This window comes from Sinocyclocheilus rhinocerous, unplaced genomic scaffold (assembly GCF_001515625.1).
Source record: "Sinocyclocheilus rhinocerous isolate Xijiao unplaced genomic scaffold, SAMN03320098_v1.1 scaffold564, whole genome shotgun sequence".
Classification (NCBI taxonomy): domain Eukaryota; kingdom Metazoa; phylum Chordata; class Actinopteri; order Cypriniformes; family Cyprinidae; genus Sinocyclocheilus; species Sinocyclocheilus rhinocerous.
Genome location: NW_015645070.1, coordinates 504399 through 527810, shown reverse-complemented (window position 1 = coordinate 527810; position 23412 = coordinate 504399). Strand labels below are relative to the sequence as shown.

At 37.8% G+C, this 23412-nt stretch overlaps 2 protein-coding genes across 2 annotated transcripts; one reads left to right on the top strand and one right to left on the bottom strand.

Annotated features, from left to right (window-relative positions):
• Window positions 1-451: 451 nt before the first annotated feature.
• Window positions 452-18626, top strand: LOC107705351 (ribosome-binding protein 1-like). The gene is made up of 27 exons (XM_016508611.1): window positions 452-664; window positions 2263-4086; window positions 6817-6971; window positions 7097-7219; window positions 7691-7843; window positions 8183-8301; window positions 8536-8689; window positions 9835-9973; window positions 10250-10377; window positions 10495-10529; window positions 10766-10820; window positions 10954-10991; window positions 11088-11169; window positions 11262-11299; window positions 11404-11479; window positions 11596-11636; window positions 11762-11849; window positions 12306-12398; window positions 12935-13027; window positions 13149-13238; window positions 13323-13415; window positions 13653-13724; window positions 15063-15176; window positions 15824-15907; window positions 15992-16087; window positions 17895-18038; window positions 18124-18626. Exons 2-27 carry the CDS (start codon window positions 2280-2282, stop codon window positions 18160-18162), a joined length of 4149 nt encoding a protein of 1382 aa, XP_016364097.1. The 5' UTR covers window positions 452-664; window positions 2263-2279; the 3' UTR covers window positions 18163-18626.
• Window positions 18627-20390: 1764 nt separating this feature from the next.
• cfl1l (cofilin 1 (non-muscle), like) lies at window positions 20391-22060 on the bottom strand. Its single transcript, XM_016508609.1, has 4 exons — window positions 22037-22060; window positions 21478-21833; window positions 20901-20977; window positions 20391-20780 (listed from the first exon to the last, which is right to left on the bottom strand). The coding sequence occupies exons 1-4, from the start codon at window positions 22058-22060 to the stop codon at window positions 20662-20664; spliced, it is 576 nt and encodes a 191-aa protein (XP_016364095.1). The 3' UTR covers window positions 20391-20661.
• Window positions 22061-23412: the final 1352 nt, after the last annotated feature.

Here is a 23412-nt window from a genome sequence, read left to right as displayed (position 1 = left end):
ACTGTTTCCTTGAAGCTGGATTTTCTTTTGTATAAATGTTCACAGCAAGGTATTGTTTCTTATTTTCTTATTTTTCGAGGCATCCAATCCGTTAAATATGGAATTATTATCCATTAAAAGTTATTTTCATGTGAAACAAATGGTGGAAATTAAAGGCTGTATTTTAAATTAATATTTAAACTAACTGTATTTTGTATTTTTAAATAAAATTAAATTGAGTCATAATATATTTGAAATAATTGTCTGTGTTACTATACGTATGTGTGTGTGTGTGTGTGTGTGTGTGTGTGTGTGTGTTTGGTAGTCGATTGAAATCTGTGAAAAAACTACAACTCCCATTAAAATAAAAAAGACCAGCCTTCTTTTACGACAACAAAATTCTATTGGTTCGCATCTGTTTGACTGACTCCACTCCAGCCAATCAGCTGTCTTCAGGATGAAGGGAATGTGGGCCACTGACCGGCGTAATGCCAGCGCGAGAAAGTGCCACGACTCCACGCAGTCATCGACTGACTCCTCAAGCTGGGGATAAAAATTTTTTTTGTTTGTTTGTTTGTTTGTTTGTTTTTGGCTGGAGTGGTGAGGCAGTTGGATTCGAGATAACCACTTCTGTTTAAACTCTTCCTGAAGTGATTCATCCAACGGAAATCTGCCGCGAGAAAAGGTGAGCTATTTAAAGCTTTTGTTATGGCGTTATTCATTATAATCTTAAAAGATTTTTAGTAGCAATTAGCAATAAACTTTGATCTCTCCCGTTTATTTACTCCCTCTTTAACTAGCTCATAAGCCCAGTGTGTCGAAGACATCTTATTGTAGTTACGAAGCGAATAGCATGACTATAAGAAGTGGTTTCACAATTTGGTTCGAGTGATGCTCTGTTGTAGGCAGACAGTTAACGTTAACTCCAGCTTTTCCTTTGTGAGTTAGCAAAGAAAACTGTATATTAAATAACACATTTCGGCTCTAACAGCTTTACTGTCTGTGAGAATTATCTGAAATTTGTTTAAACATAATTTTTATAGATCATTCATACTTCAAGAATAGCTGTAGGGTTCACAAACTCTCAGCCTTGATTTCTTATTGTATGTTCATTGAACAGCAACATTATGAATAGGTGTCAAATGAGAATATGGAACAAATCCTGTTTCATCTAATATGAATCAGCCTTTTAATTCAGTTTCATAGCAAATGTTGAATCTCCCCGTAATTTCCTATTGGCTCTTTAAATGGCTCCCAGTAAAGTCATTGCAAATGAACCATATAATAACTATTATTAATGATTATTTCTTATAACATTTAAATATGTAAGACAGAAATAAATGTACAACATAAATACAGTCTGTCACATTTTACAGGCACAATCATTGAAATTTCAGAGAAAAAATCCCCCCGCCCTCATTTTCTCCTGTTTGCGCATTTCACTATAAATGAGCAAGTCTATAAGTGGATATCAAGGTATAAACATAATGCAAATAATCTTACAATATACAGTATATTTTTTAATCTAATATTGATTATGCTTTTTCATTCATTTAAGTTTCCTGTATAATCTAATCTAATAATTAATTGGAAAATAGAGCAGTCTGCGCAAATCTGTTTACCCAAAAACTTAGCATTCCAATGTACATGTTACCGATGGCCACTAAACCTCTATTGTGCTCTGAAAGTTGTCTAGATTGTTCTTGCTTCTGGGATATGTCAAGTTCACAGCTTTTTTTGCAACACATTTGTGCTTTGGTGCACATTTGAAGTGTGAGATTGGCATGAGTCCCATGGAAGCAGCAGAGTATAGAAATTTGCAGACAGCAGCACATGGTGGAATGGAAAACTCTTACATAACTCCTTTTTAAAAAAACAGAGTGTTTGCATATTGTAGGGAAGCAGCTTTTCGTCAAAGTTTTTGTAGTAGAAGTTGAGGGTAGCACACTTGGACATCTATACTGTTTTTTTTTTTTGGTTGCATGGACCTCTTCTACCAAATGCAGTGTTTGCATATTGTAAGGAAGAAGCTTTTCTTCAGGTCAACATTCAAAAGCCAACTTAGTATAATGTTCTTGCTTGGTGTAAAATTTAAAAAAACTAGTACAGCGACAAATATGTTTGGTAAAGATAATCTGAAGGTAAGAGGGACTTACGTTACTGGAAGCTTTAGCTGCCTTAATGTGGAGCTTTAAAATGTATGGAATATATTATGTTTGAATATACAAATATTATTGACATAAAAGTATACCAAACCTTACACTTTTTTTTCTTTTTAATCAGAACGCTAACTAGCAGTCATGGATATCTACGATCCTCAGACCCTTGGAATTGTGGTGTTTGGTGGCTTCATGGTGTTCTCAGCCATTGGGATTGCTCTGGTCTCAACATTTTCCATGAAGGAGACCTCATATGAAGAAGCTATAGCCAAGCAGCGGAAGGAGCAGGGTAAGACCCTATCCAGCCAACGGTCGGACAAGAAGAAAAAGGACAAGGCAGCTGAGAAAAAAAATCGTGCTAAGAAAAAGGAAGATAAGCCCAACGGGAAGCTCCTGGAGTCAGAGGCCACCCCTGAGGTTACAGAAGTGCCAGCTGAGCCCAGTCCTCCAACTCCTCCAGCCCCAGAACAAGTTTCTACACCAGTACCTAAACAAGAGGCCCCAGCTCAGAAGTCTCCTCAACCCACCCCTTCTCAGAAGCCCACTCCACCTGCCCCAGCTCAGAAATCAGCTTCGACTGTCCCAGCCCAGAAGTCAACTCCACCTGCCCCGGTCCAAAAATCTGCTGCACCTATCCAAAAGTCTACTCCAGCACCTCCTGCCCAGAAATCCTCTCCAACTCCCTCTGCCCAGAAATCTGCTTCACCTCCTCTTACCCAGAAATCTTCACCAGCCCCAGCCCAAAAGTCCGCTCCAGCTGCCCCTGCACAGAAATCCGCTTCACCTGCCCCCGCTCAGAAGTCTGCTTCAAATGCCCAGAATGCCCAGAAAGCAGCTCCACCTGCCCCAGACCAGAAAGCCGCCCCACCGGCCCCTGCACAAAAATCTGCTCCACCGGCCCCCACACAAAAATCTACTCAAACTCAAAAGGCTGCTCCAACTGCCCCAACACAAAAATCCTCTCAACCTGCCCCATCCCAAAAGGCTGCTCCAACTGCCACAACACAGAAATCTTCTCAGCCTGCCCAAACCCAAAAGGCTGCTCCAACTGCTTCAACACAGAAATCTTCTCAGCCTGCCCAAAACCAAAATGATGTTCCAACTGCCCCAACACAGAAATCTTCTCAACCTGCCCAAACCCAAAAGGCTGCTCCATCTGCTTCAACACAAAAATCTTCTCAGCCTGCCCAAAACCAAAATGATGTTCCAACAGCCCCAACACAGAAATCTTCTCAGCCTGCCCAAACCCAAAAGGCTGCTCCAACTGCCCCAACACAGAAATCTTCTCAGCCTGCCCAAACCCAAAAGGCTGCTTCAACACAGAAATCTTCTCAGCCTGCCCAAACCCAAAATGATGTTCCAACTGCCCCAACACAGAAATCTTCTCAGCCTGCCCAAACCCAAAAGGCTGCTCCAACTGCCCCAACACAGAAATGTTCTCAGCCTGCCCAAACCCAAAATTATGTTCCAACTGCCCCAACACAGAAATCTTCTCAGCCTGCCCCACCCCAAAGGTCTGCTTCAAATGCCCCGACCCAGAAAGCTGCCTCACCTGCCCCAGCCCAGAAAGTCACTCCACCAGCCCCAGTGCAGAAATCCTCTCCACCCGACAGAAAACCCAGTCCACCTGCCCCGGCCCCTTCCCAAAAAGCTTCTGCAGGTCCTACCCCTCCTGCATCCCGTCCTGCTCCCGAAGATGCTCCGCCTGCCCCATCTCCTAAGGAAAAGAGGAAGAAGAAAGCCAAAGCAGAGCCCGTTTCTGTTGAGATTCAGCCCAAATCTGTGGCTCCATTGGAGATGGTGACCAAAAAGGTTCCTGTCATGGCAGTGCCTCCAGTGGGAACTCCGAAAGCTGTCTCAGCAACTGCTGTGCCGGCCAAAGCAGAAGAGCCCAAACAGGATGCTCCAGCCAAGAAGAAAGGAGGTTCCAAGAAGAAGTCAGAGCCAGGTATGCTATTATCTCCACAAAATCACCTATATTAAGTTGGTCAGATTATTACTAGGCGGGCTGCACAGACCTAAAGGAAGTGGAGGAGGCTGCCCCCTCCTGTTTCTCTTTGCAACTGTACATTTTTAGACATTTCTCTTAATTGGCATAATAATTAACAATAATATTATTATTATTAATAAAAGTAGCTTTCAGTGGTAGTCAGTAGGATGCACTAAGGTATCATCAAACCTCAGGAGTCATAGTTTGTCTATTACTCTGTTTCCTATTCCTCCTTGTCTTTCTTTTGCTACATTGAAGGACTAACAGGTGCTGCTGAAAATGAATGCTTACATTACAGTCTTCATAGGCACTAGATTGCAGCTCAAAAATGACTCTCTAATGCTTTAACCTAGTGATTATATTAGGTTAACATTAGTTTTGAAGGATTTGCCATTTTTTCATATTTGTCTGATCCATGACAAATGATTTTTGTATGTGCTCTGCAAATGTGGAGCTTGAATTTGAGTGCCAATGTTTTCCTTTCATTCCCACATTCTCTGTTTGTACATCTTTAATATCTTTATTATATATTAATAAAGATTAATATTGAAAATATTTATTTTCTTTTATGTTTATAAATACTTAATGTTACATATGTAATTATTATGTATTTATTATATGTTGTATTTATATTTATTATTATATATAGTATTTATATTTATACTTTTTATTTATTTATTTTTTAATTTTACATTATCAGGAGAATGCAGTTTAATTTTTCTGAAGTGTAGCAGATGCTAATGTTAGACCTGTAATTTTTTAAAAAGCCAGTCCAAATGAATATATTCAATCCAGGTATGTCTTAAAGGAAGTATGGCCTCAGTGTGCAATAACAGGATACTGCTGATTGGTTTGCCAGACCCTTAAATACACAGAGATAAAATTGTTTTAGCTAGACCACACAGATGACATCTACTTGTAATAAACCTCCAAGTGGAGCCTGGAAAACCTGAAAATATGGTATATGTGAAGTGGCTGACTCGTAGGTTTATATACGTGTCACTTCCTGATGTCAGCCATCTCGTTCAGAGTACCGTCTGGATTGTTTCTTCTGACAAATAGCGCTGATGTGCTCTATTTCCTTTGTGGGCGGGGTGTTGGAATAGCACTACTCCTTATTTGCTGATGTTTGCTCTGATTGGTTGCAGAGAGCACAGAGTGGGTTTCTGTCTGAAGTGCTACTCACGGGATTGGAGGCAGTGAGCTGCATTCTTCTGCTCTTGTGCTGGTTTTCATGCACGTGTGTGTGCTAGTTCACAGGCTCTTAAGCACATAGTTTGAGTTTCATTTAATAACAGTTTCACATTCTGCCTTGCCCTTGATTCTTATGATGTTATGCATAATTTTGACTTCACTTTATTCTCTGTGCCTTTCTTTCTCTCTTTTTTGCACACCGTGTCAACTAGAGATGTGAAAAACTACATATTGTCAAAATCGACTAGTCACAACACAAAATAGAGCAATACCACTAAAAAAATCTAGATAATTCGCTCAACCTAACTCTTTAGTTAATTTATTGTTAGAATAGTCAACCTTTCAGTGTTGTTATCATTAAGTAAAACTAATAATAAAAACATTTTATGTAAATTAAAATAAAATATAAAAAACAATTTTAGTTAGCTAACATGTTAAGTTGTAGTAAAATGACTAAAACTAGAAATGCAATAGATTTACCAAAACTAAATAGAGAAAAACTAATACAAATTACAAACCAAATCACTAGAACTTAAAGTAAAAAATAAATCAAAATGTAAAAAAAAATAATAATAAAAAAATGTATAAATACTTTAATCTATTAAATGATAATAAAATAACTCCGGTCATGTCTCATTACTACTGTAGGTATTTTTTTTTTTTATGTGGTCAAACATTTCTTTCTCAAACTCGTTTGAACTCCTTTTATGCATGCACACAGAGTCAGTCCTTATGAATTTTCCACTCGCTTGTGATGAGGTATTGCTCTGCTTTGGCCATGGGAAAAAGCAGAGAGTTTGTGGCAGCACACAGGTGCGTTTCCGTGCACCCAGAATTCCACTCCTCTTAACGAAGCACAGCCCTCTTGGCCCTGTTCAAACAATACTTTTGCCTCTGCTGCTCCATTAGGGGAGCACACAAAGGCCTTTAGTGACTGGACAATAGGAGTTTATCGTCAGTCCTCCTGGGTGCCATCTCACCCTGGTGCCACACTGCACTCATGCCATGTTGGCACTGTCTAAATAACACAGCGAGTCAATAAAGAACATGAAAGTGCATACACACACCACTGTACAAGCTTTCAGTTAACTGTATTGTACACGTCATTCTCTGGAAGCTGCACTTGTTTTGGTCTGTCTGTTTTATTTTATGACTCTGCTGTTCTCAACATGTTTGATTGGATGCTGGAGATCTTGGTGTGGGTGTTTAGGGAATGTTTAGGAGTATAATAAAATTATTTGGAGAATTCACTCATAAACACAATTAGTTTAGTTTAGTGGACACCCTGCTGCGACCAGAGACGGTTTTGCCGCAGAGCACTTCTTAGCTTTCTGATTTAGCGTCTCTCAAATACAGAATGACACTGGCACTCCAAAAGGATGTAACTGTGTTTTCTGAGTGGATAGCAGTTAACTCTGTGAGTTCTGTTATTTGTATCTTTTTTCTTAGGCTTAACCTTAATCAATGTAATGTTTTTTGTTTCTTTCTCTCTAGCGGTGGCTGCAGACCCCGCGGACAGTCCACTGTACTTGCCCTACAAGGCCCTGCTTTCCACGGTGAGGAGTACAGTTTTCACTGAAGGAGAGGCCCAGCAGCTCATTGAGATTCTGTCTGATAAGGCTGGTATTATTCAGGACACATGGCACAAGGTATGGGCAACTTCCTAAAATCTGTCTTGTTTTATATTTTTAAATGAGTGATCTTTCACTTTCTATCACTTTATTTAAACTCAACCAAGAGGTTTGACTAAACAGAGTTTTATGCATGTTTATAGGCCACACAGAAGGGTGATCCGGTAGTTGTGCTGAAGAAACAGCTGGAAGAACGAGACAAGCAGTTGGCAGCCGAGCAGGAGGACTCAGCAGCTGTTAAAAGCCGACTGAGGGATTTGACTAAAGTGAGGCCTGAAACACTCATGCCAGTCTAAAAAATAATTAGGAAAAGTACAGCGACAAATATGTGTTTGATAAAGATAATCTGAAGGTACAAATTAGGAAAAGTTTTATATGTGCACACGCATTAAGCCTTATATGGACTCTATTAGGGGAAAACTGCCCAGTCTCTTGATTATTTTGCTTTGGTCTGATGGTGATAGTGCCAAGGTTTAAACCTACACTACCATTCAAAAGTTCGGGGTTGGTAATGTTGAAAACAATAATTACTTTTGATCAGTTAATGAGTCCTAGTTGAATATAAAGTAATCAATTCTTTCAAACAAAAAAAAAAAAAAAAAAACTTTTTGAATGGTTGTCTACAATTTTTTTTTTTACCAGCTCTACACAACCCTTCAACTAGAAGCCACAAGTATTTTGATGGCCTGTTTTCATGCCAGATCATGACCTGCATATGATTTATGTTTGTTGTATAGGAGCTCTCTGTGGAGAAGTCAAAGGTGGCATCTGTAGAGACCAGGCTGAGCTCTCAGCTGAGTAAACGAGAGCAGGACATTATCGCCCTGCAAGCACGCATGCAGGCCAGTTATCAAGACCACCTTGCGGAGACTCAGCAACTTAATGCCAAAGTGAGATTCTCTGCCGTACACCTGCATGGTAGCAAGACTCTCTAAAAAGTCACGTGATTACAAGGACATCTAGCAAAATATTTATTTAGTAGGACAGAAAATTGTGAGAAAAAAAACATGGTTAATCTCAAATTATGAAATGACCGAACTATTTTTCTTCCAAAATATGCATTTATTTGTTATACATTGTAACATAGATGGAAGTATTCTCATTAACGTTAGGTATAAGTGAATGCATTCAATTTAACAGGATTAGATGCTTTTAATTAATCACATTAGTGAGCTTTGGCAGCCCTAATATTTACGTGACGTGCCTAAGCCCTTTCTGCTCCTCCTTAGATCTTGGTTCTCCAGGACCAGCTGGAGAAAGGCCCTAATGCTCAGCTGGCCCGTCTACAGCAGGAGAACTCTATCCTCAGAGATGCGCTTAACCAAGCCACCAGTCAGACGGAGAGCAAGTATGAACCTACAGCTCCTGCCAAACCCAATAATCTGTTTCACAATAGTGACAAACATTGTTTTATATCAGAGACACCTGGATGATCAAAACTTTTGACCAATAAGATTGCAACCGTAGTATCCAAGCAGCCGTAAAAATGTCTTCATGTGGGTTGTTGATGATTGCCGCTGGTTATGATGACAACTACACTGTGTTGTCCAGAATGGTAATTATAATTTTTTTGATCCATTAGACAAAATGCTGAATTGGCCAAACTGCGTCAGGACTGCATTCGACTGAATAAGGAGCTGGTGGAGAAGAACGAAGCCTTGCAGGCTGACGAACAGCTCAGGAAAAATCTGGAATCTAAAGCTGCCATGGCGGAGAAACAACTGACCCAGCTGCAGGTCAGATACTCACCCTTCTTTGCACCACAGACGCCAATCATTCCTGTTGTTTAGTTTGCTGAGTTGTAGTTAGTTTTGTGATGCCTCTTATGAAAGAGTTCAAAATGCCACTCTAATTCTTATAAAACATCTCCCAGCATAAGCACCAACCTCATTAGAGCTTTCTGCTACCTCTCGCTGGGCTGTTTAGCCACATCCGCAGGTAGACAAACTTAGTTTCTTGCAATCAGTGTGTGTATTTAAGAAGCTTGACTAGGCTTGCTGGTAAAGCTGAGGCTTTGACCCCCCAGTGCTGGTGCCTCTACTAATGGGATTGCTCACATGCTGGCAGAACATTTGATTGCCAGTTTGATCACTCAGCAGTGCTCTGTGGTTTGGAACATGGCCCACACTACAGAGAAGCGCTTCTTCGAGCTATCTGGAATGTGAGCCTGCCTGAGCAGTACAGTTTCAGGCAGAAGTATCTGATTATTCATACTGGAAACACAGATAAAACGTCTCTTCGCTAATCCTCTGCTACAAACCAAAGACCACTGAATAAAAAGCAGCCTTGTGTTGAAGTGTGTCCTGAGCCCATTTTAAGCATCTAGACGGTGCACTGGCTTAGGAGAGACATGGGTAATGTCTGGAGAGTGTGAGTCAGTGATCTAAATAGAATTTTTTTGTGTAGAGCAACCTTATGAGAAGCCTTATTTTTTTGTAAGGTTTTGATATAATCTCTGAGTAATCGAACACGAAGAGATTCAATGTTCCTATGTTATGTTAGTTCCCAGTTAGAAATTAGTCTAAATAAACATTAGGACATAAAATAAATTTTATTTACATTGCCTCCCTCCAAAAAAGTAAAACTGTTTGAATGTTGTTTATCATATCAGAACACAAAATTGTGGCTACTGTTTTTAGGTGTTTAAAAATTTTAGGTGGTTATGGTCCATTGTGTTTATCCAAAGCGACTTAGATTGCATTCAAGGTACACATTTCATCAGTTCTTGCTTTCCCTAGGTATCGAACCTATGACCTTGGTGTTGCTAGCGCTGTACTCTACTGTTTATGAGATATCACCTATTTTATAAAGACTCTGAATTTAGTGGCGTTGGGTGACCAAGTCTGAATTGTTTTCTGTTTTCATGCTTTGTCCCCTGCAGGCGAACTGGGTGAGCAGTGAACAGGCCCTGCAGAAGCGTCTGGAGGAAGTGAGTGAGGAGCTCAGACTGACCCAGAGCAGCAGAAACAGCCTTCAGACACAGCTTGAACAAGCTCAGAAAGACGCCACTGCTCTAGCAGGTTAGCACCCACTTGGTTCTTAAGCAAGGATGCACTCTGTAGAACCACAAGATTCAGTCTGCTTTAAAAACATTTCTTTATAACTGAAAAAGTTGGTTAGATCTGAGCTGCAAATCAGGCAAGGTATAATGCTTGCAGTACCCACAATGTGTCCTCTAACAAAACGCTTAACATCAGGTTTCTTGTGTACTATATGTCGCTTTGGACAAAAGCATTAGCGAAGTTATGAATTAGTAATTAGAAATATGAGTTCTCTTCGTCACTGCAATGTTTCAGAGGCTCAAGCTCGTGTGGCCAGTATGGAGGCGGAAATGAAAGAGCGGACCGGACAGTTGGAGAGTCTGCAGAGCCAGCTGAAACTGCTGGAGGCGAGCCAGAACAAAGAACAGAACCACAATTCAGAGGTGACATTCTGCTTTCTGAGATGTGTCAAATTGAATAAATGGGTTCAAGTTTGTTAAACATTATGTAAATTATGAAATATATGGTTGTGAGGTCATTTGCATGTGTAATATTTACAGGCTTCGATGGCTGAACTGGAGCAAGCAAAGAGTAGGTAAGATAAAAGGCCATATTAGTTTGAGACGCAAAAATTGTGTAAGTTGATAAGACTTGTTTTCAGATGATGATGAAATGTTTATTTTTTCTCCAGTGACAAATTTTCTTGTTTTTTGCATAACAGTCATACAATTTTAGTACAATTCAACCAAAAAAAAAATGCATCAATAAATGTATCAGCTTTGCAGCTAACATTTGTTGGACATGAATTCACATTGATTGTTTAATCTCTAGCCTGAAGGAGAAAGAAGAGGAACTGATCCAACTCAAAAACATCATCGCCAATCAGGTGAAGCCGAACATACTGCTTTTTAGACATTTTCAGCTCATTTTAGTATTTCATTAGTAACTTTGACTTTTAATGTGTAAAGCATGTGATTTGTTGTGCTACCTTATTTGAACCAATCACATGTCCTCTTCAGGTGGATAACACAACAAAGGTGCAGCAGTTGCAGCACAGGTACAATAAGGATGTTTTCTGATGCTTCATTAATACATTTCAGTAGTTGATTTGAATGATTTAAATATTTATTTGATATTTTCCTTTGAATTGAAGCATTAAAGAAAAGGATGACCAAATAGCAACTCTTCAGGGAGAGCTCCAACAGGTTAAAGAAAAAAGTTCAGACCTCACCAGAGTAAGTTTATCATATGCAAACCCTCACTCTTCAAACAATAAATTAATTTAGACTTAACCATTAATCCCATTTTGAATTATTATTATTCCTAGCTTGAAAATACAGAAATGCTGGAACAGCTTCAAAACAGGTATGCGTCATTTGTGATGCAAACAACAGCTTCAAATTCATGTGTTTTTCTCATTCTCTTATTAAGATTTAATGCCATATGCTCTCTTCTTCCTGTTCCTGTAGTTTGAAAGAAAGAGAGTCTCGGGTGGCTCTGTTTGAAGAAGAGATGAAGCAGTGTAAAGAACAGTATGACACTAAAGTAAGTGAGACTTCACTGTTATTCTATATTAGTATGTTGACTTTTAAAGCTAAAGTGTATCATTTGTTAGTTTAAAACTACTCACCATTTTCTAATAATGCACTCTTCATTTACAGCTGGCAGACAGCACAGCCAAGCTGGAGTCACTACATAAAAGGTACATATTCAGTCCTATTGAAGGCCACTGCATGTATATGCTCCTGTCAGCCACCCACATTAACACCATTCTGTGATAAGTGCCTTCCTCCACAAAAGCCAAGTGGCTTTTATAATGTTTTTCAGTGTCACTGAAAAAGAGAGCCTAGTGACATCACTACAACAGGAAGTGCAGCAGCTCAAGGAACTAAATCAGTCACAAGGCAAGAGTTGCGTAAGTAGCCAACTGAGACAACTGTGGACGTGCTTGTCATTATCTTACATGTACACAGTGATTCATAAAACATGCGTAGGCACACATTTTATCTCATGTCAGCTGGGTATATGGTCTTGCAGTACAAAGCAGAATGCTGTAGTGTTATTCCATTTCTATTTCAGGACTTTTAAAGAACCATATATAGGTTTTTCTGTGTGTGTAAAAATGGTGACAGATAAAAGAAGTGTTAAGGGTCATCATTTTACTCAACAGTTTTTAGTTTTAAAGAAACCTCAAATCATTTGTTTCATGTTAATCCACTATTTATTCCAGTGTCTCTGCTTTTAACTAAGACAGAAGATTAAAACAAATTTTTGTTGAATTTCTGTGCTTAGATTAGCATTTTTGTTGGTTTTAGAGGTGTTAATGTGAATATTGCGTTCAGCTGTCACTGAGCATATAATGTTGTTACAGGAAAGTTTGGAGGACATGCTGAAATCTGTCCAGGCTGAGACCAAAGAAGTTCTTCATTCTCTTTTCCCACACATCAACATAGAGACAACGCAGGTGTCTAGGATTTCAGTTTTCTTGTGGTTTCATTTCTCAGTTTTGTTTTTGGATCCACTTGTAATATTGGTGTGTTTTGGAAAAGCAAAAACGCGTAACATCAGTCCCTCTATACATACAGTATCATTCAAAAGTTTGTTCACCAAGGCTGCATTTCTTTGATCAAAATTACAGTAAAAACAGTAATAATGTGAAATAAATTACAATTTAAAATAACTCTTTTCTATATTAATATTTTTACAATTTTAATGTATTCCTGTGATGGCAAAGCTGAATTTTCAGTATGCATTACTCCAGTCTTCAGTGTCACATGATCCTTCAGTTCATTCTAATATGATAATTTTGGTGCTCAATAAATGTTTTATTTATATATTTTTTAATCAATTTTGTATATAAAAAAATTAATCTAAATCAAAAAATCGTATATATAAAAAAAAATCTTAGTGACCCCCCAACCTCTGAATGGTAGCGTACTTGATACACGTAATACACTTTGAATGCTAGCTAATCCTGAGTCTCTCATTCTCTTTCTTCAGACCAATTGGCTGCAAGACTTTGCTGTGAAAGCACAAGAGGTGTTAAATCAAAAGCAACAGAGCCAAGAATCCCAGCAAAGCACAGAGATGGTGGTAAGTGTACTGTGGTTTGTGGTCTTGTGCTATTATCATCTTAATGATGTGGCTCTTTGTTGTCCCCTACTGGGGATGTAAGGCATATTTGTAGTTACTACAATGCTGTTTTTATTATTAGGAGATAATGGGGAAACTACAGGCAGCCCAGGAGAGTCAGTGCACATTACAGTCTGAGTGTGAACAGTACAGGAGCGTACTGGCTGAGACGGTGAGATTATACACCAAGAATCTGTTTCAGCAAAGCCTTAATGAGAATGTGATCGAGCCGGATTTGTTTCCTGATGTTCTTTAGGAGGGGATGCTGAAAACACTTCAGAAGAGTGTAGAGGAGGAGGAGAAAGTGTGGAAGACCCAGATAATGGAGTCAGAGGAGAAACTGAGAATGGTAGGTTTATTCACTGTATTAACACACACACATAAATCTGCAGACATAGTGTAAGTACAATAATAATGATGAAGAAGACTTTATACATTTTTCTTTGATTATAGAAAATATATATTTTGGTTATGATTTTGTTATCCAAGTGTTATGGAAATCATTCATAATATTTCGGGGAATTTGGAGGGTCATTCCACCTCCAAGTGAAAGCGAGTGTGAGAGTTTGTCTGTCATTTTATGTAGGCACTCAAAAAGATGCAGGAATTAGAAGAGACAACAGAGAGCTTGAGAGAGGAGAACCAGAGAACCCAACAGGTACAGATTTCACCTGTGGAAATGAGTTTTTGTACAGCAGGACACTATAGGAATACAAAAGATGAGTGTTACAGAGTGCAAAAATGTGTCAGGCTCTATAAATAAACCATAAACTGAAAAATCCAGTTACTAAGAAAATAAAGTACTATCAAAATATAAAATATTTCATATTAGGACTCAACTAATGCATTCTCATTTATTATTGATTTACATTCAAATGACCTTTTCTCCACTGAGCAAATTTAACCATTTATATGCAAGGTCTTCGTGGGTCCTTAAAAACTCAAATTTAAGGTCGTAAAAGTCTTTAAAAGTCCCTTATTTCAGTTATCAAATTTTACACTTGATAACTGAAATAAGGGAATTGTGACACAGCCTTTTAAATGTTATATTAAGTTATGATTTAATTAAATGTGAGTAGCAAATTTACTGGCATTTAATTCATTGTAGACTCCTGTAGCTTTCCTCCAGGCCAAAACGTCACAGAAAGGAAAGACTAAGGAATTTAACAGATTCAATATGTAGATTTTCCACAATTTGTTTATTGTCTGGTTCATGCTACCTTAGAAGTTTGAACCCAAGTGTACAGTGGTGTGAAAACGTTTTTACCCCCTTCCTGTTTTTTTTTTTTTTTTTAATTTTTGGATATTTGTCACACTTGAATGATTCAGATCATCAAACAAATTTTAATATTACACAAAGATAACCAAAGATAAACAAAGATGCAGTTTTGAAATAATGATTTCATTTATTAAGGGAAAAAAGCTGTCCAAACCTACCTGGCTCTACGTGAAAAATTAATTTGAGCCTTTGTGTTATTTTTGATCAGCAGTGGCTTTTGCCTTGGAACTCTCCCATGGATGCCGTTTTTGCCCAGTCTCTTTCTTATTGTTGAATCATGAACACAGACCTTAATTGAGGCAAGTGAGGCCTGCAGTTCTTTAGATGTTGTTCTGGGTTCTTTTATGACCTCCTGGATGAGTCGTCGTTGCGCTCTTGGAGTAATTTTGGTAGGCCGGCCGCTCCTGGGAAGGTTCAACATTGTTCCAAGTTTTCTCCTTTTGTGAATAATGGCTCTGATCGTGGTTCACTGGAGTCCTAAAGCCTTAGAAATGGCTTTATAACCTTTTCCAGACTGATACATGTCAACTAGTTTGTTTCTCATCTGTTTTTGAATTTCTTTAGATTGCGGCATGATGTGTTGCTCTTTTAAGCATGCTTTCACAGGTTGGTTTCTCTTGAAGTCCGAAGCATTTGCTACAGGTTTACACCTACTATTCTTTGTTTACCCACAATCATGTGCCAAACAGGAGATTTTGCCAAGGAAAATAAACAAAGTTGGTTTTGTTGAGTGACAGCCTTTATTTCCAGGTCGGGCAGCAACTGAGTGACGTGACAAAGCGAGCTCAGGGAGTGGCAGAGAACGGGCAGCCTGAGGCGGAGGAGCGTCAGGTTAGGGTGCGACACAGAAAAGCACCCTGCACCTCACTTGGCAGTTTTAGATAGATTTTTCAGTACTAACTATGGCTGTTTCTCAAAACCTATCAATGCCTATAGAATAAGTCTTCCAAAAATGGTTGACTGGAATACTGCTTACATTGCTGATTATGTTATGAGACAGTCTGTATGCCAAAATATCCATAGATTCAAATTTATTTACATAGTGCATTTCACTCTACACATTGAGATGATTTTACCCTGTACAAGAGGCTATGTTTATGTGCCATATGTTATTCTCCCTATCCAGTTCTGCCAATGAGGGGATGTTTTACTCATAATTCTAACCATTCATATTTCAGCATTTTGTTTTTTAGCAGCTTCTGTTAACCCAGGCGCCTGTTTTCATCTCTGAATATCTGCGCTCGGGTTCTATCCGTCACTCACCTTTTTTAACCACTAACATTTGTCTTTTGTATTTGAAACTCGTACTTCTTTGAAGATCCTACTATTTTTGTATGATTTTATGCTTGTTTTCACTCTCATTTTCTGGATGCATTGTGCACTAATGCAGCTCTTGTGTTGGCTGGCATGGAAAGGTTTTGCAGTAGTATGGATTAGCAATAACCTATCTACTTGGGTGGTATTGTTGGTTTGGTCAGGTCCAGGCTCAGTTGGAGCAGACGCTGGAAAAACTGCAAGGTGAACAGGCTCTAAACCAGCAGCTCTCTGCAGAAGTGGAGCAGGTACAGTGGTGTTCAAGATCTTGTGTTTCGTCTAGATTTCTAAAAACATGTTATTCATTAAACGCATTATTCCATCCTTTATAGGCTCAGGAAGCCCTCAAAAAACAGCTTCAGAGCCATCTAGAACAGATGAAGTCAGCTGGAGACGCTGCAGCCATGGAGGATGTTGTTCAGCTGAAGGTATTTTTGAACTTTGAAAAGCTGATAACCAGTATAATGTGTTTTTTTCTCCTTTTTTTCTTCGTTTAAGCTGCTAAGAAAGCACTTCAGCTGGGAATGACAATGTCAAATACCAACATCTGATGTTGGTTCTAGATTTCTAGATTTCCAAAAAGTGGCAAAAGGAATGGATTAAATGTATCCATAACAAAGTATATTAGTATATAAGTATATAAATGAAAGATCTAATCATTGGTTTTGGTTTGAAAATAGAAATGTCCAAACTGTATTTACAAGATGTAGAACTGGTCACACAAGACTTGCCTGTGTGTATTTATTGAAAGGAGAAGAATTGCCTTTACATGCTTTTTGTAGGTGTTCCTTGACTGTTAAAGTGGTACTGTGGAAATGTTTTTCTCAAAGTAAATTAATGGATATTTTTAAAAATATTAGAAAGAACTTATCAAATATCAGTTTGAAAGATTGTATATAATTTTTTGTATTTATCAATTTATTTATGTAATGTCTAGTTTAGGGATATGCCGGTATAAAATTTTCATGTTGTGATTAATTGCTAATGCTTTTATCACGGTATGCGGTATTATCAGTGTTGTGCATTTTGACCAGTTGATGGGAAAAGTATTCTTAAAATGCATTCAAAATTCGGAATAATTTGTAATATATAATTATTCACTGTATTTAGAAGTGCCCACGATAACAATATCGTGCATATTCATTACCGTGATATACCGCATTACCGAATACCGGCACAAGTCTAGACTAGTTCACCAAAAAAATTTAATTCTGTCATTAATTACTCACCCTCATGTTGTTCCAAACCTGTAAGACCTCCGTTCATCTTCAGAACACAAAAATATTTTTGATTGAATCTGAGCGCTGTCTGACCCTCTCATAGACACCAAGGGTCCTTACATGATCAAGGTCCAGAAACGTAGCAAGGAGATCGGTAAAATAATCCATGTGACATCAGGGGTTCCACCGTGATTTTACGAAGCTACGAGAATACTTTTTGTGCGCAAAAGAAAACAAAAATAACGACTTTATTCAACAACGTATGCTATTCTGTGTCAGCTGCGTCACGCGGATACGTTGTTTATGTTCTGTAGATACTCTCCAAAATGGCACCAGGGGGACGCGGAGGAGACGAATTGTTGAATAAAGTCGTTATTTGTTTTCTTTGTGAACAAAAAGTATTCTCGTAGCTTTGTAAAATTATGGTTGAACTCCTGATGTCACATGGATTATTTTACCGATGTCCTTGCTACATTTCTGGACGTTGATCGGGGTAGTACCCTTGCTGTCTATGGGAGGGTCAGAGAGCTCATGGGAATGATGCATCAAAAATATCTTAATTTGTGTTCCGAAGATGAACGGAGGTCTTACGGGTTTGAAACGACATGAGGATGAGTAATTAATGACAGAATTTTCATTTTTTGGTGAACTAACCCTTTAAATTGTGTATAGTTCACTTGGGTATTATTATTAAAACTTTGTAAATCTTATTATTCTTGAGTTTGCTTTTGATAGAAGGAAAGAAAAGGAAAGAAGAGGAAAAAGTGTCAAATCACTCAGAAATTATGCAATGATTAAGCACTTTTAAATTTAAACTGAAGATCTTATGTAGTTGTTATTGTAATAAGTTTATTTGTATGTATTTTATTTACCTTATTACATGGCAATAAAAAAATGAGCATTTATTTATGACTTTGTCCATGCATACTGGAAGAGCTTTATCTAAAATGTTTCTTGTTTAACTGTTAGAAGTGAGTTTCTATGTAAATCCCTAATGCTCATGACTTTGTTTTAGGAGTGTCTAGAGAAGGAGCGAAAGATGACCAAAGATTTGGGCCAGGCAGCCACCAAACTCCAACAACTGCTAAGAAACAGTCAGGACCAACTTTCCAAAGAGAAAGAGCAAGTCAGGACCCTGCAGGATCAACTGCGAGACGAGGTACAAACATCATACAAATTAATAAAAGTGTATAGGACAAATAGCTGCATGCCTGTTAACGTTGTTTATGTTCTTTGTTTTTCAGGAGGGTGATGGAGAGCTGAAGCAAGGCACTTCTGTTTGAGGTGTAAAACAAAACAAATTGCCAAAAATTGCCTTAAGATGACCAAAATTTTTCTTCCCTTTTTTGTCGTACTATAGTCTTGGGAGAAATTGTTTGAAGACTTTTGGAGAAATCTAACTCATGCAAACATTTTATGTCGGAAATGTGCTGGAACTATTTTCACTTCACATTCCATCTGAAACCTTCTGGCTATGTCAGAAAATATTCCTCAAATGCCTTATATATATATATATATATATATATTCTTAGTGTTCCCGCACCTCTCCTCCTGATGTCAGTGTTAAAAGGGAAACCGCATGTACGTTATGCGTACATTAACTAGTGCAATTAATTTCTTGTAAGTGAATGAGTATGCATAATTGTATTGGTACATGGGTACAGCATTTGGAATGCCCTCGCTGTAGCTGGCTTCAACACCATTGTAGTAAGTTCGATAATAAATGATAAATGGCAACATAGCTTTATTTTACTGTCATGTTTCTTTCTTTTTTTATTTAAAGAAATAGTTCACCCAAAAATGAAAATTTGCTGAAAATTTACTCACCCTCAGGCCATCCAAGATGTAGATACTTTTTTGTGTCTTCATCAGAACAGATTTGGAGAAATTTAGCAGTATATCGCTTGTTCACTAATTGATCCTCTGCACTGAATGTGTGATGTAAGAATGAGAGACCAAATAGCTGGTATAAATGAATTTGTTGTTTTAACTTAAACCATTGCCTCTGGCCAAAACACCAGTCAATACATAATAACGCTTCCTCCAGTAAAAAAAGTCCATCCTCTGATGTCTCTACAGAGGACCCATTGGTGAGCAAGTGATGTAATGCTAAATTTCTTCAAATCTGTTCCGATGAAGAAACAAACTCATTTACATCTTGAATGGCCTAAGGGTGAGTAAATATCAATTTTGGGTGAACTATTCTTTTAAAATTCATCCTATTTTGTTATCCGAGTTTGAAAAGACCAGGTTGTCTTTTTAATAGCATTTAGTTATGAGCTTAAGAAGGAATGTTGGATTATGCTAGAAACTTTGACAAAAAAATCTGGATTTGACGGGAGAATCGCTACTACCTCTCCTCTGTAGTGGACATGATTGAATTTCTTGTTGTGAATCATTTGCCGCTAAGGGGAAGCACAGATGCTTTTGATTGTCTAACAGAGGATGGAAGTGGACTTTTCCTTTCATTATTCGAATATACCCTCCGAAAAGACCCAGAGTTAAGGAGTGTTATGAAGACAATACCACGCAATGCAACGTACAGTTCTCACGAAATTCAAAATAATGTCATTGCAAACACGAGCAGTCTGGTGACTGAAGATATAGTTCGAGAAGTTGCAGACTCGTGGTACACACATTACAAGCATGGCACTCTGGAAAGACAGAGAAAAACGGGCTGAAAGTGGACTTGAAATTTCCAGTAACCAATTAGCTAGGAATCGCTACTACCTCTCCTCTGTAATGGACATGATTGAATTTCTTGTTGTAAATCATTTGCTGAGTAAGCGCCGCAGACTCCAGCTGTTCTAGCAGGTTGGTGTTATTTTATTTATTATAGAATGCGTAATTTGTTTATAACTTCATCTTATTTTAATCGTTACTTTTTAAAAAATGTTTGCGTAAAGTTTGAACTAGTTCTGATGTGCATCGGGCCAGTGCAAAATCATAATACATTTTTCTTCTTCTGCAAATAGTGACGATGAGTAGTAATACTAATCACTTTTTTTTTATAGGCTAAATTAAATTATATCGATACCAAACGCCCACTGACACTCACGCTATGTGCCCCGCCCCGGGCAGAAGGGATAGCCCCCCCTGTTAAAATGTTCTGGCGCCGGGACTGCGTGCATATGGGGGGAAAAAAAGCAGAGCTGTTTTATCGTACTAGATACATTTGAAAGTTCTGTTATAATGCTACTCTGTGCGGTCGTCACCGGTCTAATAAAACGCACAACATATTAAAGCGTCTTTGGTGTTTCCATGTTTTCTACAAAACAAAACCGGAAATTGAGGGGTTATGACGTAATTGGCAGGCGACACAATGACACTATAGACACGGTCCGTGTCACTAGGTAAAATTGCTTATTTCTCTGAATTTAAACATTCTTCTGAAACATTTGGGATAATGCAAGTACACAAGTCAGCAACATATATAACACTGTTCTAGTGGTTTTTGGATATTTTAATAAAAAAATCTTACATATTGTGTCTTTAAGAAACACATTAAAAGTTTTTGAAAATCACATGATTTTATTTTTCAAGTACAGAGTTGCATTAGGTAGCACAGTCCAATTGTAATTTCCAACACAGGATTTTTGCTGTCATTATACTATATTTGATGATTTGTTACTAAAAAGTGTTGGTATTTGTTTAATAATGATCAATACGAGTTGTTCTCACTTGGTCAAATGACAAATACTGGTTCCAATGAAATACTAAGTTTATTAGCATACCTAAAAAAAATCATTTTCATTTTGACTAACAGACTGATGGCTGCTGGGTCATTGGTCGACACTGATCCCCTCCAAAGACTTTACCATGACCCTTCCACCAAGTTTCTCCACAAGGCATGATGCTTCTCTGTCTGCAGGTTCATTAATTTGCCACTCAAATTTCAAACCTATAGGGAAAAAGAACAAGTTATCTTCTTTAGTTTTCATTTTCTATAAAACTGCTTTGGAATAATGTGTACTGTAAGAAGCGCTTTAAAATATTAATTGTAACATTGACCATAACCAACCTGGCATTTTGGCCTTAAGAGCAGCCTTTGAGCTTGCATAGACCATTCTGCTCTTTAAGGAGGCAGTTTCAGGGGCACTGTGGAATAAATAAAAACACAAGCAAGATGGTGAAAATAAATCGTAATGGCTGCTTCTTACAGAATGCATTTTGTGTTCCATTGTGCTGCTTTCTAAATGTTTTTCTATGAAAACATGCACTAGATGGACGTCTTTGACCATTGAATAAAAAAAATTGTACATTGGCTCACTTTTTTTTTATTATGAGCCAATCTTACATATCCATGTTTGTTTCTGCTGGGTGCTCAAGTTCCCACCAAAAATTAACTTCAAATGTCACCAATAAGCATGTATTGCCAAAGGAAGCATAGATTAGGTTTCAGTGGGATTTTTTCAGCCCATTCCTAGGAGACATTTTTGACAAAGCCAAAATATGTCCTCTTATTCTAAAAGGAGCTCATTGAAAATGGCATGATTTACACTTGAGATATTCTTAGTACAACCAAACAGTCACATGGAACACAAGCCATCACATGACTGCAAAAGTAGATTGATCAGTGAGATTCAAAGGCCTCATACGATAAGATGAAGACTAGGTCCTCCTTCACACTCTCCATGCTCACATAGGAGCAGTCGTACAGGGCGTAGCGGCACTCATTGGTAGGAAGCTTACTGAGGATCTTCTTTAAGACATCCGAGTTCCCCACATCTTTGACTTTCAGGCAGTTTTCAACGTCCACTACGATGCTCTTTCGGTCTTTGCTCAAACACATGACCACAAGTTTAAACCTTTGCCCCACCTCAGTTCCTGTTTGGCGCACCCGGATTGCGTTATAGTGATCCACCACCTCATCACTGATGGCTACACCTGAGGCCTGGGTGACATGGGAAAGAATAATGACAAAACATGCAGAAGTGATAACTATACAATTGGACTGTTAAAATGGCATCTTCTTCCATCCAGATGACTTTGAGGAAAACATAAAGCAGAGTATGAACCTCAAAAAATTATCTTTATTAGATTAGGCAGACATTTGACTACCACTAAACAATTTTTATTCTTTTTTAATCTACATTCCGTAGGTATTTCCCATCTTTATAAATGCTTTAGTTTTATATATGAGGTGAAAATCTAAACCAGTTTGCGGCCTTCACATTCCATTCCTTTACAAACAAGTCGAAACAAGAAGCTGAGTTACACCTCAAAACACTCTGGTGTGAGGAAACTCAGGAATGTCTCTGAATAACTTTTTGGTAACACTTCCCATTACAGTGTAGTTGTTTTAAATTTTACATGCTACAATAGTATTATTTTCCAACTTAATAGATCTAGTCAGACTTTCAGCTCACCCAGGAACCCCTATTACTACATTATTTAATGCTTAAAAGATTATAAGTTAGAAAGTCAAGAAATAAGTTCTATATACAACACATGACGTATAATCATGATTACTATAGACCAGCGAATTAATGTAGCCTATAATGTTAGTAATGTTTCATGTTAATGATCAGAGTGTCTTCAACTGCTCAGTTACTCAACACGATTCTTCAGGCCCATTTCAGAATTGCGGGTGCAAATATAGCCTATATGTAGGCTATTAAATATGATGTTAAATGTTTGTCTGATCATATTTGTTACTAAATCATGCGTTTTTACTTGAAACTGAAACTTTTATCAAAAAGTTAAACTTTCATATAGGGGGAGAGTGGGGACGGTTGCAGCGAGGGGCAGTTGCAACATGGCTTATTTCTTCAATCAGGGAGGAGCTACAGCGATGATATTCATACTGCTCATGTTCAACCGTCCCAACATGCTGTCCCAGGGCTGGACTGGGACAAAAAATCGGCCCAGGCATTTTTTGGTCCAGGCGGCCCACCACCATTTATATTTATATTTATATTTATATTTATATATGATATACACTACCAGTCAAAAGTTTTTGAACAGTATTATTATTTGATCCAAAATACAGCAAAAGCAGTAATATTGTGAAATATTTTGAATATTTAAAATAACTGTTTTCTATTTGAATATATTTTAAAATGTAATTTATTTCTCTGATTTCAAAGCTGAATTTTTAGCATCATTACTCAAGTCACATGATCCTTCAGAAATCATTCAAATATTCTGATTTGCTGCTAAAAAAAACATTTATTATTTTTACGATGTTGAAAACAGCTGAGTAGAATTAGATAGATGATGAATAGAACAGCATTTATCTGAAATGGAACTCTTTTGTAACGTTATGAATGTCTTTATCATCACTTTTGATCAATTTAAAGCATCCTTGCTAAATAAAAGTATTAATTTCTATCATTTCTTTCCAAAAAAAAAAGAAAAAATTCTACTGACTGCAAGCTTTTGAATTGTATAGTGTATAATGTTACAAAAGCTTTATATTTCAAATAAATGCTGATCTTTGGATCTTTCTATTCATCAAAGAATCCCCCAAAAATTTACTCAACTGTTTTAAATTTTGATAATAATAATAATAATAATAAATGTTTCTTGAA

Excerpts from the sequence above, each read along its gene's own strand:
- LOC107705351 (XM_016508611.1), top strand. The coding sequence starts at position 2,280 with ATGGATATCTACGATCCTCAGACCCTTGGAATTGTGGTGTTTGGTGGC. Across the intron at positions 9,974-10,249 it reads AGACGCCACTGCTCTAGCAG|AGGCTCAAGCTCGTGTGGCC; the intron begins GTTAGCACCCAC and ends GCAATGTTTCAG. Across the intron at positions 11,300-11,403 it reads CTGGAACAGCTTCAAAACAG|TTTGAAAGAAAGAGAGTCTC; the intron begins GTATGCGTCATT and ends CTGTTCCTGTAG.
- cfl1l (XM_016508609.1), bottom strand. The coding sequence starts at position 22,060 with ATGGAATGTGAAGGCCGCAAACTG. Across the intron at positions 21,834-22,036 it reads AATGTGAAGGCCGCAAACTG|TCCAATTGTATAGTTATCAC; the intron begins GTTTAGATTTTC and ends CCATTTTAACAG. Across the intron at positions 20,781-20,900 it reads TCTTAAGGCCAAAATGCCAG|GTTTGAAATTTGAGTGGCAA; the intron begins GTTGGTTATGGT and ends TTTTCCCTATAG.